Source organism: Bufo bufo, chromosome 10 (genome assembly GCF_905171765.1).
Source record: "Bufo bufo chromosome 10, aBufBuf1.1, whole genome shotgun sequence".
In the NCBI taxonomy this organism is placed as follows: domain Eukaryota; kingdom Metazoa; phylum Chordata; class Amphibia; order Anura; family Bufonidae; genus Bufo; species Bufo bufo.
Genome location: NC_053398.1, coordinates 141,933,486 through 141,952,302, shown reverse-complemented (window position 1 = coordinate 141,952,302; position 18,817 = coordinate 141,933,486). Strand labels below are relative to the sequence as shown.

General features: G+C 47.3%; 1 protein-coding gene across 1 annotated transcript in view; it reads left to right on the top strand.

Moving 5' to 3' along the window:
- The window catches only part of LOC120980840 (IST1 homolog), a 31,257-nt gene extending 18,150 nt beyond the window's left edge, over window positions 1-13,107 (top strand). Inside the window, exons 7-9 of the mRNA XM_040410166.1 lie at window positions 5,145-5,243; window positions 11,179-11,215; window positions 12,942-13,107. Of these exons, the coding sequence (XP_040266100.1) occupies window positions 5,145-5,243; window positions 11,179-11,215; window positions 12,942-13,063 (258 nt within the window). The 3' untranslated portion in view covers window positions 13,064-13,107. The remainder of the gene's footprint in view (window positions 1-5,144; window positions 5,244-11,178; window positions 11,216-12,941) is intronic.
- The last annotated feature ends 5,710 nt before the right edge of the window (window positions 13,108-18,817 follow it).

The window sequence follows — 18,817 nt, the reverse complement described above, 5'->3', positions numbered from 1 at the left end:
CGGATACGTCCATGACGGATCCGCACAAAACGCGAGTGTGAAAGTAGCCTAAGGGGATAAAACAGGAGCCTGTAGGATAATAAACTCCATGAGAATAACGCCAGTGTTCAGGCGTTATCTGTGTTATTTTGGAACCAGAAACTGCTTTTCCCTTGCTAGATTATTTAATGTATAGTTAAAGAGGTCTTGCCATGATTGATTTAAAAAAATGAAAATCGGACATTATATAGTCATGAATGCATGAAGCTATTAAAACAGGCCTGTCAGGAGCGGTGAAAGGTCCTCTTTAAATCTTCGGACAACCCCTTTAACCCCTTTAATGGTCTTATATATTATTTTAACAATGTATTTACTTATTAGGATATTTGAAATGACGAAAGCCCATTCACTGAAAACCCACGAACAGAGGACTAGCACGGAAACCTAATTTGAGAACCATAGCAAACTTAGTAGGCGTTTCTGTGGTCCATAGTAAACTAATTTTTATGCCATGGAAAATGGTTGAAATTGATAATAGTAATTTACACTGGATGTTACATGCGGCACTTTATTAAGAGTGTTTCCTCTGTGATCAGAGTAAGTGCTCATTTCCGAAGTGGGCATTTAATATCCCCTGTGTATCCCCTGGAGAGGTTCTATATAATGCTTAGCCATGAGCCAATAACTATATGGATTGTTGTAGTCACAGGAAAACAGTTTTACACCACAATTAAGAAAATTACATTGTGAAAAAACCTTGTGTATATAGCCTAAGGCCTCCTGCACACGACCATATAGCTTTTTCAGTGTTTTGCGGTCCGTTTTTCACGGATCCGTTCCGTTTTTTGTTTCCTTTCTGTTCCGTTTTTCCGTATGGCATATACAGTATACAGTAATTACATAGATAAAATTGGGCTGGGCATAACATTTTCAATAGATGGGTCCGCAAAAAACGAAACGGAAGACATACGGATGCATTTCCGTATGTGTTCCGTTTTTTTGCGGACCCATTGACTTGAATGGAGCCACAGAACGTGATTTGCGGGCAATAATAGGACATGTTCTATCTTTAAACGGAATGGAAAAACGGAATGCATACGGAGTACATTCCGTTTTTTTGCGGAACCATTGAAATGAATGGTTCCGTATACGGAACGCAAAAAACGGCCAGTAAACGGGGGGAAAAAACGGTCGTGTGCAGGAGGCCTTAGGGTGTATTCACACAACTGTGTCCGTTTCGATATTGGCCATGCGCACAACGCATTTCGGTGTGGACTGATTGACTTCAATAGGTCTGCGATCTGTATGTTGAGGCTGGTGTCTCTGGTTTGCAGTCTGCAAAATAGACATGGCTGTGTGAATGCATCCTTAGACTGAGGCTACACGGTGACTATGGCCACGTCGAGTGACCAAAGGTCGTAGTGTGGCAAAGCCTGTATCACAGCTAATACAAGTGTACATGGTTGCACTGAAACTCACATATTGCTGTCCAGTGCTTGAAGTGGGCCGGAACGCGGCGGTACTCAGTACCGCCACTTCCAAAAATTGCCCTGGAGAGTACCAGCACCTCTCCGTGCGCCCAGTACGTGGGTTTCCGGTACCGGAGCGCAGGGCCGGCCTTTGGGGTGTGCGGGCTGTGCGGCCGCACAGGGCGCCATAGTAACAGGGGCGCTGGGCGGCCGACAGCTCGCAATGTAATATGCGGCAGGCGAGGCTGTACTTGTGTTCTCCCTCGGGGCGCCCCCTCCATCTCCCCCTCCCCTGTCTGACCTGATTCGTTCCTCCTCCCCTGTCTGACCTGCCTGCTGCCCCCGCCGCTGCCAATAAGAAGAGAGACGGGAGGAGGAGGGGAGGGGCTGTGGCCACTGCGCCACCAATGAAGATAACTGACCTGAATACAAAAACAGGAGGCGGGTGCTGGAATCAAATAGCCGGCACCCGACCTCTGTGACAGGGAGCTGCGATCAGCTGCAGTTGAGTTAACCCTTCAGGTGCGGTACTGGAGGGGTTAATTGTAGCTGATCGCAGCTCCCTGTCACAGAGGTCGGGTGCCGGCTATTTGATTCCAGCACCCGCCTCCTGTTTTTGTATAAGAAACGTTTGTGGCACAGTGCGCCCCCCCCCCCCCCCAACACCCCAGTATAAGAAACGTTGGTAGGCAGTGCGCCCCCACCCCCCCCTCCCAGTATAAGAAACGTTTGTGGCACAGTGCGCCCCCCCCCCCCAACACCCCAGTATAAGAAACGTTGGTAGGCAGTGCGCTTTCCCCCCCAAACACCCCAGTATAAGAAACATTGGTGGCTCAGTGGGAAGTGCCAGTGAGGGTTAAAAAATAATAAAAAATTTTTAACTCACCTCCTCCAGATGATCGCGTAGCTGCCGTTCTCCTGTTTTCTTCAAGACCTGTGGTGACGTCACTGAGCTCATCACATGACCCATTACCATGGTGATGGATCATGTGATGCTAACAGTGATGTCACCACAGGTCCTTTGACAGGTCATGAAGAAAGAACAGAAGACGATCAATTGGAGGAGGTGAGTTAATTATTATTTTTATTTTTTAACCCTCATTGGCACTGCCCACTGCGCCACCAATGATTATTATATTGAGGGGGGGCCCACTGCGCCACCAATGTTTATTATATTGAGGGGGGGCGCACTGCGCCACCAATGTTTATTATATTGAGGGGGGGCGCACTGCGCCACCAATGTTTATTATACTGGGGTGATGGGGGGGCGCACTGCGCCACCAATGTTTATTATACTGGGGTGATGGGGGGGCGCACTGCGCCACCAATGTTTATTATACTGGGGTGTTGGGGGGGCGCACTGCGCCACCAATGTTTATTATACTGGGGTGTTCGGGGGGGCGCACTGCGCCACCAATGTTTATTATATTGGGGGGGCGCACTGCGCCAATGTTTATTATATTGGGGGGGGCGCACTGCGCCACCAATGTTTATTATACTGGGGTGTTGGGGGGGCGCACTGCGCCACCAATGTTTATTATACTGGGGTGTTGGGGGGGGCGCACTGCGCCACCAATGTTTATTATACTGGAGTGTTGGGAGGGGCGCACTGCGCCACCAATGTTTATTATATTGGGGGGGCGCACTGCGCACAATGACGGGTTAGGGAAATTTCACAGCAGAGTGCGCATGCGCTGGGAGCCTCGCCGGCGGTTAGGGTAGGGAAAAATTATGGGCCAGTGCACAGGTGCGGTGATCGGATGGATGTTCTCAGCAGGACACCGGCCGACACTGCGCATGCGCTGGGAGCCTCACCAGCGGTTAGGGTAGGGAAAAAGCACTGACCCGTACATAATTTTTCCCTTCCCTAACCGCTGGTGAGGCTCCCGGTGCATGCGCAGTGTCGGCCGGTGTCCAGCTGAGAACATCCATCCGATCACTGCGCCTGCGCACTGGCCCATAGTTTTTCCCTACCCTAACCGCCGGCGAGACTCCTGGCGCATGCACACTCTGCTGTGAAACTTCCCTAACCTGTCATTGTGCACCTGCGCGGCGCTGCACACCTCCTCACGTCATGTCCGGTGCGACCGGAAGTGACGAAGGTAGGGAAATCTCACGAAGTAGGGAAGTATAACATTACACCGGCCTTTGGGGTGTGCGGGCTGGTAACTACTTGGTTGGATAGTCAGCCAGCCTATGCCATGATGCCAGCAACAAGCAGTGTTTTTTTGTTTTTTTTGGGGGGGGGGGGGGGCGCCACAAGGTTAGCTCGCACAGGGCGCCTGGACACCTAAGGCCGGCCCTGCCGGAGCGCAGCGGAGAGCTGGCAGTATCTCCTCCCTAATGTCGTTGGCTGGGCAGCTAGTGGAGGGGGGCGGGTCGTTGCAGAGTACGGCTCAGGCTGGCGCAGGCAGGGAGTTGACCTCACGTTAGGTGACGTCAACTCCTTCCCGCGCGCCTGTGACTGAGGAGCGATCAGTGCGGCGACCAGTGACTGGTCCTCCTTGGAGTCAGGAGTCGGACGGTGCAGCAAAGAACATCGACTTTGCTTTGGAATCCAACTTCTGAAGAGTACTGGTGAGTGACAGGCACCCCCCCCCCCCCCACACACATTAGTTCCTCTCTGTACCAGTACCCCCCCCCCCCCCCTGGCAGGGGGGTACTGGTACAGAGAGGAATTAATGTGTGTGATGAGGGGGGGGGGGGGGGTCTGATGTGCAGGGGGGTACTGGTACAGAGAGGAACGAATGTGCGGTGGTGGGGGGGGGGGGTACTGGTACATAGAGGAACTAATATATATGTGTCTGATGGGTGGGTCTGATGTGTAGGGGGCCCCTCACATCAGACCCCCCCATCACACACATATATATTAGTTCCTCTATGTACCAGGACCCCCCCCCCCACCACCGCACATTCGTTCCTCTCTGTACCAGTACCCCTTTGCACATCAGACCCCCCATCACACACATATATATTAGTTCCTCTATGTACCAGTACCCCCCCCCACCACCGCACATTAGTGCCTCTCTGTACCAGTACCCCTCTGCACATCAGACCCCCCATCACACACATATATATTAGTTCCTCTATGTACCAGTACCCCCCCCCCCCCCACCACCGCACATTCGTTCCTCTCTGTACCAGTACCCCCCTGCACATCAGACCCCCCCCCTCATCACACACACACACACATTAATTCCTCTCTGTACCAGTACCCCCCTGGCAGGGGGGTACTGGTACAGAGAGGAATTAATGTGTGTGTGTGTGATGAGTGGGGGGGGGGGTCTGATGTGCAGGGGGGTACTGGTACAGAGAGGAACGAATGTGCGGTGGTGGGGGGGGGGGGGTACTGGTACATAGAGGAACTAATATATATGTGTGTGATGGGGGGTCTGATGTGCAGGGGGGGGGAGCACCGGCGCCTAATAGAGTACCGGCACCTCTTTTGGCCCACTTAAAGCACTGGCTGTGACAGTGACCCAACAGTCGCAAGAGATCCTGCAACTTGCACATCAACTTGACAGTTGCACAGCAATTCCATTCACTTTTATTTCCTGCAATACAGGCTGTGCTACACCCCAATATTTCGGCACGCAAGGTGTGTCTTGTGGCTAAAGTTGCAATGTAGCCCCGGATTTAAAACTATCTGCATTTTTGATGCACCTGCTTCGTGACACAACGTGCTCTTCCTCATAGGAACACTTTCCAGAATCGTTCAGGACTTTACAAAGTGTAGACGGCACCTTTCCTCCTGAAGCTTTAGATGACTTGTCTTTGGAAGATGATGATAAAATGGTAAGTCTTAAGTAGCAGTTTATAAACCAAATTTAAAGCAGACCCGTCATGTCAAAATGCATCCCTTTGTAAGATGAAAATATTACAGCTACAGGTCTGTATTACTAGTAGAAAAAAGACCACCATCAGTCCTGAAATAATAGATTGGACACAAAGTTCATGAGTCTGGTTTATTCATTCTGAGAGCACTAATGTACAGGGAGGAAAACTAAGTAGACCCTTGAATTTAAAGGGGTTTTCTGGGCTTTTAATATTGATGACCTATCTTCAGGATAGGTCATCAATATCAGATCGGCGGGGGGTCCAACGCGCGCTGTCTTCTTAAACAGCTGATCGGTGGGGAAGCTGCGTGTCGGACCCCCTCCGATCCTGAAGATAGGTCATCAATATTAAAAGCCCACACACATTTAATAACCATCTACAGATTATACACCCTGTACAGAATTATTAGGCAAATGAGTATTTTGACCACATCATCCTCTTTATGCATGTTGTCTTACTCCAAGCTGTATAGGCTCGAAAGCCTACTACCAATTAAGCATATTAGGTGATGTGCATCTCTGTAATGAGAAGGGGTGTGGTCTAATGACATCAACACCCTATATTAGGTGTGCATAATTATTAGGCAACTTCTTTTCCTTTGGCAAAATGGGTCAAAAGAAGGACTTGACAGGCTCAGAAAAGTCAAAAATAGTGAGATATCTTGCAGAGGGATGCAGCACTCTTAAAATTGCAAAGCTTCTGAAGCGTGATCATCGAACAATCAAGCGTTTCATTCAAAATAGTCAACAGGGTCGCAAGAAGCGTGTGGAAAAACCAAGGCGCAAAATAACTGCCCATGAACTGAGAAAAGTCAAGCGTGCAGCTGCCAAGATGCCACTTGCCACCAGTTTGGCCATATTTCAGAGCTGCAACATCACTGGAGTGCCCAAAAGCACAAGGTGTGCAATACTCAGAGACATGGCCAAGGTAAGAAAGGCTGAAAGACGACCACCACTGAACAAGACACACAAGCTGAAACGTCAAGACTGGGCCAAGAAATATCTCAAGACTGATTTTTCTACGGTTTTATGGACTGATGAAATGAGAGTGAGTCTTGATGGGCCAGATGGATGGGCCCGTGGCTGGATTGGTAAAGGGCAGAGAGCTCCAGTCCGACTCAGACGCCAGCAAGGTGGAGGTGGAGTACTGGTTTGGGCTGGTATCATCAAAGATGGGCTTGTGGGGCCTTTTCGGGTTGAGGATGGAGTCAAGCTCAACTCCCAGTCCTACTGCCAGTTTCTGGAAGACACCTTCTTCAAGCAGTGGTACAGGAAGAAGTCTGCATCCTTCAAGAAAAACATGATTTTCATGCAGGACAATGCTCCATCACACGCGTCCAAGTACTCCACAGCGTGGCTGGTAGGAAAGGGTATAAAAGAAGAAAATCTAATGACATGGCCTCCTTGTTCACCTGATCTGAACCCCATTGAGAACCTGTGGTCCATCATCAAATGTGAGATTTACAAGGAGGGAAAACAGTACACCTCTCTGAACAGTGTCTGGGAGGCTGTGGTTGCTGCTGCACGCAATGTTGATGGTGAACAGATCAAAACACTGACAGAATCCATGGATGGCAGGCTTTTGAGTGTCCTTGCAAAGAAAGGTGGCTATATTGGTCACTGATTTGTTTTTGTTTTGTTTTTGAATGTCAGAAATGTATATTTGTGAATGTTGAGATGTTATATTGGTTTCACTGGTAAAAATAAATAATTGAAATGGGTATATATTTGTTTTTTGTTAAGTTGCATAATAATTATGCACAGTAATAGTCACCTGCACACACAGATATCCCCCTAAAATAGCTAAAACTAAAAACAAACTAAAAACTACTTCCAAAAATATTCAGCTTTGATATTAATGAGTTTTTTGGGTTCATTGAGAACATGGTTGTTGTTCAATAATAAAATTAATCCTCAAAAATACAACTTGCCTAATAATTCTGCACTCCCTGTACATACATTTCATAAATCCTGACCACCCATAAAATACTACAATTGTAAGGCCCCTTTCACACGGGTGAGTATTCCGCGCGGATGCAATGCGTGAGTTGAACGCATTGCACCTGCACTAAATCCGGACCCATTCATTTCTATGGGGCTGTGTAGATGTGTGTTGGTTTTCACGCATCACTTGTGCGTTGCGTGAAAATCGCAGCATGTTCTATATTCTGCGTTTTTCACGCAACGACGGCCCCATAGAAGTGAATGGGGTTGCGTGAAAATCGCAAGCAGATGCGGTGCGCTTTTCACGCACGGTTGCTAGGTGACGATCGGGATGGGGACCCGATCTTTATTATTTCCCCTTATAACATGGTTATAAGGGAAAATAATAGCATTCTGAATACAGAATGCTAAGTAAAATAGGGCTGGAGGGGTTAAAAAAAAAAGATTTTTTTTTTTAAACTCACCTCACCTTAATAGGACCTTTGACGTCACTACGCTCATCACATGATCCATCACCATGGTGATGGATCATGTGATGAACGCAGTGACATCATCAAAGGTCCTATTGCTCACAGTTAAAGACAGAAGATATGCCGGCTGCGCGAACAAGTGGATTAAGGTTTATTTATTTTTTTAACCCCTCCAGCGCTATTTTACTTAGCATTCTGTATTCAGAATGCTATTTTCCCTTATAACCATGTTATAAGGTAAAATAATACAATCTACAGAACACCGAGTTAGTTCCAGTCTAGTTTACCCCCAGCTAGGGGAAGGGTGTGCAGGGGCAGGTCTCTGCTGGACGTGCCCATGCCAGCCAGAGCACCTTAAGCTCTGCCGGCCTGTGTGGGCGGAGCCTGCGACCCAGAAATCTGTGTAAGCTCCGCCCACATTGTGCTGCAGAGTGATCTGTGCCTGCAGGGAAGAGAGGTATGTGAGCTTCAGGAACGGGACAAGGTGAGTAGTTACTGTGTTTTTGTTTTTTTAATATAGAGGGGGCACAGAGGACTTTATTACTATTGGGGGGAGGGGGCACAGAGGACTTTATTACTATGGAGGGGGCACAGAGGGCATTACTACTATGGAGGGGGCACAGAGGGAATTACTAATGTGAAGGGGGCACAATGGGCATTTTTACTATGGAGGGGGCACAGAGCCAGAGGGCATTATTACTGTGAAAGGGGCACAGAGGGAATTATTACTGTGAAGGGGGCACAGTAGGCATTATTACTGTGAAGGGGGCACAATGGGTATTTCTTCTGTGCCCCCTACATAGAGGGCATTACTAGCACAGTGGACATTATTACTATGAAGGGGGCACAATGGGCATTATTACTATGAAGGGGGCACAAATGGGGATTATTAGTATTGAGGGGACACAGTGGGGGATTATTACTATAAAGGGGGCACAATGGGGATTATTACTGTGAAGGGCGCACAATGGGGATTATTACTGTAAAGGGGGCACAGAGGGCATAACTACTGTGAGAGGGCACAATGTGGGCATAACTACTGTGAGGGGGAACACATCTGTACAAAACTACTGTGAAGGTTGTACAATGAGGGCAATACTACTGTGAGGGGGTACAATTTTTTTTTATGTATTGAAAGAAAGGACCCGCCCCGGGTGCCAAACACCCTGGGCACGCAACTGCCTGTCAGTACAGCAGAGTCAGAGAGAAAGAGATATAGCAGAGTGGAGTTTGCCTGCCAGTTTTAATGCTAAGACTGTTAAATTGGCAGTACCAAGCGCAGTGCTATCAAATGAACAGCGCTGTGCTTGGTAAGGAGCAAAGAGGCTGCGGTGCTTACTGGAACATTGCGGTCTCCTCAAACAGCTGATTGGCGGGGGTGCCAGGAGTCAGACCCCCACCTTCTCATAACTCTGAGTACAGATGTCATAGATGTTACCTGCAGTTCTATGTAACACCCCACATAACACAGTGAAGTTTTTGTGTTATGTGGGGTGTTACATAGGACTGCAGGGAACATCTACATTATCTGCACACAGAAAGTTAGCACTGTTAACTGGGCTGTTACATAGGACTGCAGGTGACATCTACAAATTAAAATCTTAGCCCGCTCTACATATAGGAGAATACAGCACCACATACCTCTTACTTCCAGTGACATCTCCTGTCATGTAGACCTTCTCTTTCCTCTTCTCCTCCGTTTGACCCAGACCGCCATGACAAATTCTTTCAGCCGCATCTCGTCTCTGCAGAGTTTGTTACACAGACATGTTTCTCATAATTGGGGTCATTTATCAAACTGGTGTAAAGTAGAACTGGCTCAGTTGCCCATAGCAACCAATCAGATTCCACCTTTCATTTTCCAAAGAAGCTGTCAAAAATGAAAGGTGGAATCTGATTGGTTGCTATGGGCTACTTAACCAGTTCTACTTTACATCAGTTTGATAAATTATCCCAAAGGTCCCTGTCTACAGCAGTTATAATGCCCTCTAGAGTGCCCCTAGTAATAATAACACCCTATAGTGTGCTCCAGGTAATAATGCCTGTACAGTGTCCCCAAAAATAATGTCCCCTAATAGTAATTTTCCCCACACTGCCCCATATAATAATTTTCCCCACACTGCCCCATATAGTAATTTCCCTCACACTGCCCCATATAGTAATTTCCCCCATACTGCCCCATATAGTAATTTCCCCCATACTGCCCCATATAGTAATTTCCCTCACACTGCCCCATATAGTAATTCCCCCCACACTGCCCCATATAGTAATTCCCCCCACACTGCTCCATATAATAATTTCCCCCACACTGCCCCATATAGTAATTCCCCCCCACACTGCCCCATATAATAATTTCCCCCACACTGCCCCATATAGTAATTCCCCCCACACTGCCCCATATAGTAATTCCCCCCACACTGCCCCATATAGTAATTTCCCCCACACTGCTCCATATAATAATTTCCCCCACACTGCTCCATATAATAATTTCCCCCACACTGCCCCATATAATAATTTCCCCCACACTGTTCCATATAGTAATTTGCCCCCACACTGCACTCCCATTAAATAATTTGCCCCCACACTGCCCCATGAAGTAATTTGCCCCCACACTGCACCCCCATGAAGTAATGTGCCCCCACACCGCACCCCCTAAAGTAATTTGCTCCCACACTGCCCCCATGAAGTAATTTGCCCCCACACTGCCCCCTATGAAGTAATATGCCCCCAAGTAATAATCTGCCCCCACACTGCCCCACATGAAGTTATTTGCCCCCATTTAATAATCTGCCCCCCCCCCCCGAACTGAATTGCTACCACACTGCCCCATGTCCTCCTCTGCCCCCCGCCCCCAAAGTTGGCACACACAGAAAAAAAAAATATTAAAAGCTAATACTTACCTGTGTCCGGCATGGTGAGGCAGGCGCGCATTCTTCATTGTCCTGCGTCCCTCCCGTCACAGGCACGCGATGACCTCATCACGCACGCCCTTCGCCGGGATTTCACTACCTCATAGGCCTCAGACCTACTAGGCCTGAAGCCTATGGCGGTGATTGGCGGCGGGGCAGGGAACTATTCGCTCCTGTGCCCCACCGCAGTATGTGGGCGTTCGGGACGGCGTTGGGCCCCCCAGGGATGCCGGGCCTGGGGCTACCGACCCGAACGCCCCTATTATAATCCACCACTGGGTCCGGCGGGTGACTCTCCCCATCAGACTGGTGTCACCCGGTGCGGCCCGCACCTGCCACCCCCCCCCCCCCCTTGCAATAAGGATTGATTCACATATAATGATTGATTCACATATATCCGCTCTATAGCGTGTTCTGTCTATTGTATTTGGCAACATCTATAATACATGCAGCTTCATTGCCGTGTCTGTTGTGCAAAATGCCACAAGTGGGCCCACTGAGGCTTTATCGCCTTTATCGGCCCTGACTATAATTATAAGGAATAAAACTAACCATGCTTCTTTTTTCACAGTTAAAAACAGGAAATCCTGACATTTTAATAAATTCTGGTGAGTACTGAATTGTGATCCAAATACAGTCTTTCCATACCTTGTGACCGTACCGGAAATTGTGTCATTGTGTCCAAAACGGGGCCTAAGCATTTTGTATATTTAAAGGGATATTCTGGTTTTGTGATATGGATGACCTATCCTCAGGATAGGTCATCAATATCAGATTAGTGAAGGTCTGATTCTTGGCACCTCCGTTGATCAGCTGTTTGAAGGGGCTGCGCGTTAGTGAAAGAGCGGGGTCCTCTTCAATGTTTACCAGCAACGCTGTCTACTGTATACTGGTACAGTGTCTACTGCACGCTGTCTACTGTATACTGGTACAGTGTCTACTGCACGCTGTCTACTGTATACTGGTACAGTGTCTACTGCACACTGTCTACTGTATACTGGTAACGTGTCTACTGCACGCTGTATACTGTATACTGGTACAGTGTCTACTGCACGCTGTATACTGGTACAGTGTCTACTGCATGCCGTCACTTGTATCTACGCATACATGGTGGATGCCGGATGTATAAAAGACCTGGCACCTGGCTGCAATGACTGGGATCGGCGATGGAGCCGAACCTTGTCATTTATCCTTTCATATGCCGCTGTCAATAGTGACCACGGGATCTGTGGGGTTAGGCAGAGGGAAGGGACTCGCTGCAAAATTGCGTTTTTTGAGCTAAGAACGCCATCTCCAGATTTTTGCTGAAAGTGTATGGGAGATATGAAAGCAGGACGTACAAACATTATTTTTCTGCTACTGGCATTTTCATTCTTTAGGTGGCATTTGTTGCCACCTAAAGAATGCAGCACGTTGAAGCTGATTCACACAGTTGCTTAGAAAAAATGCCATAAAAAAACACACGTGGTATGGAAAACACTGAGCGGTTTCTATGGTGTCTTTTAGTGGTACAAAAAAAAAAACACCAATACGATCATGTGCGCCTTATATCCGTGCTGTGGACCGCAAATAGCATCAGCCATGTGTCCGCTGTTTGCGAATGTGGACCCAGTCACTTGATCCGCAAGATACGGCCAAAGATAGAACATGTTTTGTTTTGTTTTTGCAGTAGTGTGGAGGCATGGACCGAAATCCCACATTAACGCTCCATAGTTTTTCCGCTCCGTGCCTCCGCTCCGCACCGCTCTGTATCTGGCAGATCCATCCAAGTGAATGGGTCCACATCCGTGATACGGAGGACACACTGCTGGGGTTGCAATACAGGCATGAGAGTCACATTTTCGTGTGCATGAACCCAAAAGCAAAAAAAAAACATTAACATACCCAGAACTCAGAGTTTGGAAAAAAAAACCACCACTGACCAAAAAAAACAGCCACAAAACAGCACAAACCAAAAACGCTTTGCATGTAGTACCTTTTATAGATCACTATAGGCATCAACGTATCTGGCCTCCTCAAAAAAAAAAAACGCAAAACAAAATCTCTGCTTGTGAAACCAGCCAAAAAGCAATGCAGGAATTTACAAATTCTGTATGAACGTGTTCATACAGATAGAGATAAAACCAAGAACTAGATTTTTATCCAGAGCTCATATAGTGCAATCACCTAGAAGAGAATGCCGCTATCACCTGTTAGCCGGTCCGACAAGAAGCTTTCGTATCAGGGTCCCAGAAATTCAGCCCATGTCCCCAACTGGTACAAATGACTTCAATGAGCCCGTATGCAATTACTGTATATGTATTAGTTATTGTGATTCTTCACTGTCATTGGTAGGTTTCGGATTTAAAACAGACCTGTGGAAAGAAGACCAAAGTCCGACGCTAAGAACCACAACGCCTGAACCGCCACCACGATTTCGTGGCCCGGTTATGGACGAAATGACAGATTCTCTTTAAATGTAGAAAAAAAAGTGTACTTATCATTGTATTGGTTTCATACTTTGTTGGACTATTAGAAATAAAAATAACCTACCGTACTTTCCTCTAGTGCCCTCAGGCTCCGCTACATGTGAATGGGGTGACATGTATTGCTTTCCACAGCGGGCTCGCCATGTCTGAACGAAGACGAATTCTGGCTAGAGGAAGAAAAATATAAATCGATTTTTCTCACCAATATGGGAGGCCTTTATGAAATTAAATAAAATGTGAATAAGATGTATGACATCATTTGCGTTGCTAATTCTTATTATAGGTGGCACATTAGGTATGTTATATTTAGGGATGAGCGAATCGACTTCGGATGAAACATCCAAAGTCGATTTGCATAAAACTTCGTTCTAATACTGTACGGAGCAGTATTAGAATGTATTGGCTCCGAAGAGCCGAAGTTATTACTTCGCGTAGTCTCGCGAGACTTCGCGCAATAACTTCATACATTAATTTGGATCACTTGGAACTGAAAACCGAGTCCGGGAAATGTTTTTTTACAGTATAAATCAATTTCTGAAGTTATTATGAGAAGTCTCGCGTGACTTCGCGAAGTAATAACTTCGGCTCATCGGAGCCAATACATTCTAATACTGTACTGTAAGTCAAGGACAGATCCAGTGACTTACAGGCGACGTCTCCACCGATTTGAGTTGTTCACATATCTTTTCTTCTCCATTTGGCAGACGTCTTTGGTCAGGATTGTGCAGCCCCCTCTGACACATAAGAAGACACCAGTATTACTATATGGCACCCAGTTATTTTTAAGTGTGCTGCTTTTTTTCTTTATATATATAAACATACACGCACACACACACATATATATATATATATATATATATATATACACTGCTCAAAAAAATAAAGGGAACACTTAAACAACACAATGTAACTCCAAGTCAATCACACTTCTGTGAAATCAAACTGTCCACTTAGGAAGCAACACTGAGTGACAATCAATTTCACATGCTGTTGTGCAAATGGGATAGACAACAGGTGGAAATTATAGGCAATTAGCAAGACACCCCCAATAAAGGAGTGGTTCTGCAGGTGGTGACCACAGACCACTTCTCAGTTCCTATGCTTCCTGGCTGATGTTTTGGTCACTTTTGAATGCTGGCGGTGCTTTCACTCTAGTGATAGCATGAGACGGAGTCTACAACCCACACAAGTGGCTCAGGTAGTGCAGCTTATCCAGGATGGCACATCAATGCGAACTGTGGCAAGAAGGTTTGCTGTGTCTGTCAGCGTAGTGTCCAGAGCATGGAGGCGCTACCAGGAGACAGGCCAGTACATCAGGAGACGTGAAGGAGGCCATAGGAGGGCAACAACCCAGCAGCAGGACCGCTACCTCCGCCTTTGTGCAAGGATGAACAGCAGGAGCACTGCCAGAGCCCTGCAAAATGACCTCCAGCAGGCCACAAATGTGCATGTGTCTGCTCAAACGGTCAGAAACAGACTCCATGAGGGTGATATGAGGGCCCGACGTCCACAGGTGGGGGTTGTGCTTACAGCCCAACACCGTGCAGGACGTTTGGCATTTGCCAAAGAACACCAAGATTGGCAAATTCGCCACTGGCGCCCTGTGCTCTTCACAGATGAAAGCAGGTTCACACTGAGCACATGTGACAGACGTGACAGAGTCTTGAGACGCTGTGGAGAACGTTCTGCTGCCTGCAACATCCTCCAGCATGACCGGTTTGGCATTGGGTCAGTAATGGTGTGGGGTGGCATTTCTTTGGAGGGCCGCACAGCCCTCCATGTGCTCGCCAGAGGTAGCCTGACTGCCATTAGGTACCGAGATGAGATCCTCAGACCCCTTGTGAGACCATATGCTGGTGCGGTTGGCCCTGGGTTCCTCCTAATGCAAGACAATGCTAGACCTCATGTGGCTGGAGTGTGTCAGCAGTTCCTGCAAGACGAAGGCATTGATGCTATGGACTGGCCCGCCCGTTCCCCAGACCTAAATCCAATTGAGCACATCTGGGACATCATGTCTCGCTCTATCCACCAATGTCACGTTGCACCACAGACTGTCCAGGAGTTGGCAGATGCTTTAGTCCAGGTCTGGGAGGAGATCCCTCAGGAGACCGTCCGCCACCTCATCAGGAGCATGCACAGGCGTTGTAGGGAGGTCATACAGGCACGTGGAGGCCACACACACTACTGAGCCTCATTTTGACTTGTTTTAAGGACATTACATCAAAGTTGGATCAGCCTGTAGTGTGTTTTTCCACTTTAATTTTGAGTGTGACTCCAAATCCAGACCTCCATGGGTTGAAAAATTTGATTTCCATTTTTAATTTTTGTGTGATTTTGTTGTCAGCACATTCAACTATGTAAAGAACAAAGTATTTCAGAAGAATATTTAATTAATTCAGATCTAGGATGTGTTATTTTTGTGTTCCCTTTATTTTTTTGAGCAGTGTATATATATATATATATATATATATATATATATATAAATAATGGGGGGAAAAAGCTGCAGCCCATAAAGTGAAAAAAAGTTGTGTTCTTTATTCACCCGAGTTGCGACGTTTCAGTCCTGTTATGGGGACTATTATCAAGCATTTGGCGGGGGGGTCTCTCCTCGGGGAGAGAGTGCCTTAATCGACGTGAGGAGACTTATAGGCCATACATGCTCCTCTGGAATTCTGGGAAGAAACGGATGCAAATGAGCTCTTAATAAGCTCCGCCTCTTATGCCACCTGATGTAAGGCAGCTGTCCTATAAGTCGATGTTCAGCTCTTTAAAGAGGACCTTTCACCAGAATAAAACCTCTAAACTGACTATACAGACATGTAGAGCGGCGCCCAGGGATCCCCCTGCACTTACTATTATCCCCGGGCGCCGCTCCGTTCTCCCGGTATAGGTTTTTTTTTCTCTCAGGCTGAGAGCTGAGCGCTGTGATTGGCCAGCGCTACAGCATAGGAGAAAGAGATGCTGTCAGGTTCCCCTGGGTGGAGCCTAACTATGAACATACCGGAGGCTATAACGGGAGAACGGAGCGGCGCCCGGGGATAACAGTAAGTGCAGGGGAATCCCTGGGCGCCGCTCTACACGTCTGTATGGTCAGTTTAGAGGTTTTATTGTGGTGAAAGGTCCTCTTTAAATAAGCCTTAAGACATGACTCGGATATTAAATAAGCCAGCGCTCTCTCTCCCCAAGAAGAGGTAGTCCCCCCCCCCAAATCCTGACAGGCCTCTCACCCAGTTAAGCCAGTACTCTCTGCTCTGCACTGATGAGGGGCAATCACCCCGAAACAGCTGTCTGCAGATGAGATGCTGGCTTATTTAATATCCATCATGGAAACAAGCAGTGTATAACGTGATGGAAAAATTAATCCTGCCAGCAAAGGAGGCAATATGGACAATCGCAATACATTAGTAAGTGGCTTGTATTAGCTTTCTCTACATGATAAATGCCACTTGCTGAAGTGAGAGGACCCCTTTAAGACCGCCCCCCATCAACTATTAGTGACTGAGAGCTATGTACATATGTATACACACTTAGGCCTCATGCACACAAACGTATTTTCGGTTTGCATTTTTTACGCATCAAATGTATAGCCCATTCATTTCCATGGGGCCGCAAAAAAATGTGGACAGCACACGAATGTTATGTCTGCTGTCTTCATCCATTTATCATGTAGAGAAAGTTAATACAAGGCCCTTACTAATATATTGTTATTATCCATAATGCATTTTTGCAATCCATCAGTGGTGGTCGTGCTTGCACACAATAAGAAAAAATGGCAGCCTCTCTGGTGGCCGGGACCGTGGGAGCTCACGTAGGCTGGTGCTTTTTTTCTATAGTGTACAAGCACGACCATGCTGCTGGACTGCAGGGTGGTCGTAACCATGGAAACTTTCTTTGCATAATAAATGCTATTCGCTGAAGTGGCAAAACCATGGAAGCCAAGGATCAGAGGGCCCCCTGCTGGTCACATGCAGTTGGCCTTAAAAAAAAAAAAAAAGGACTGAAAAAGGTGGACATACCACCTTGCAGTTTTTAGCGGCCCCGGGCTCCATGGTGGAGGAGGCCTTCCCCTCTGTAGAGCAGGCCACACTGCTAAATGTAGGGCTGGCACAGGGCGGAGCTTAGCAGTGCAACAGGGCGGAGCTTAGCAGTGCGATACAGGGCCCCAGACATAACTTTGCTTGCGGCCCCATAAATATCAAATCTGCCACTGCCCATAGTGTTTGTATACAGCTGCCACTAGGGGCAGCACACTGCATCCAGATGTTTACAGCTCTAGGCATGCTGTAGAAATCCATGTGCAGCTAGCTCCCCCTAGAGGTAGCTGCAAGAAGAGAGAATTTTATAATTTAGGCAGGGCTACACGACGACTTTGGCCACGACGCGCGACCGCCACATCATGTTATGTACATTGCAAGTACACGCAATGCATCCAGGGTCCTTTGTGTCCGTTTCTGACTAAATTCGCTATGAATGCTAACACAGCCTTCCAACACGAGATGTGACTAGCGCCATATTTTTTTTTTTTACAAATGGTTTCCTTACAGGCACGAATGATGTGACGCGCTTCTGCCGTATGCTGTGAACTGAGCCAATAGCAGTACATCCCGGGCGCCATCTTCATAAACTTCAGGCCGTTTCCTCTCACGTGTCGCTCTGTGTCTCTCTGCGTGACTCCCAGTTCTTTACCACAATGTATAAATGGAGGGAGGCCATTTTTTGTACTGACAAAAATAACATAAATACACAAGAAGAAATCATTGTGGTAAAGTGCCTCATGTGTGCCAATACACACACTGTGTAATATCTGGGTCAATACTTCACACACCAGACATATATGCGATAAGTGGCCCCTATGACCTCGGCTGGGCCCCAGAAGACGCAAACAACAGAGGAGGGAAACTTCCAGAACCTTCCCTCAGAAGAAACCTCCTCAGGACTGGATCAACAAGCAGGAGGCTGAGGGAGGAGAAGGCAATTACCGTATTTACTCTACACAGGAAGTATTCAGTCACATATAGATGCTGGTTCAGCCTGCAGCTGTGCTTATAATCAGGTCATTACGGCGGCCTGTGTCTGACAAGCCCCCAAGGAGACATTACACAGGACAAGTCAACAACATGGCTGCTTCCCCCCCAATAAAATGTCTAATCAGTCCTGGGATTCACAACTTCTGCCCTAATCTGACAAATGTAGTGCTCCTCCATCGCTCGCATTATTATGGGGCTACTGCTGATAGCACTGCTATGGGGGTCATGTGTGAGTAGTACTGCTATGGTGGCATTAGGTGGCACTGTTATGGGGGGCAGTGTGTGACTACTACTGCTATGGTGGCATTAGGCTGGCACTGTTATGGGGGGCAGTGTGTGACTACTACTGTTATGGTGGCATTAGGTGGCACTGTTATGGGGGTCGTGTGTGGATAGTATTGTTACAGTAGTATTGAGCTGACACTGTTATGGTTGTGTATCAAATAGTATTATGGTGGCACTAAGATGGTACTGTTATGGGGGGTCAATATATGGCTAGTACTGTTATGGTAGCATAGAAATGGCATTGTTATGGGGGTCAGTGTTTATTTAGTGCTGTTGTGGTGGTACAGAACTGCCACCGTTATGGGGGGGGTGAGTGTACAGCTAGTACTGTTACAGTAGCACTGCGCTGACACTGATGGACATCAGTATTGGGCCAGTACTGTTACGGTGGGTATGATCTGGCACTGTTATGGGGTCAGTGGTTATTTAG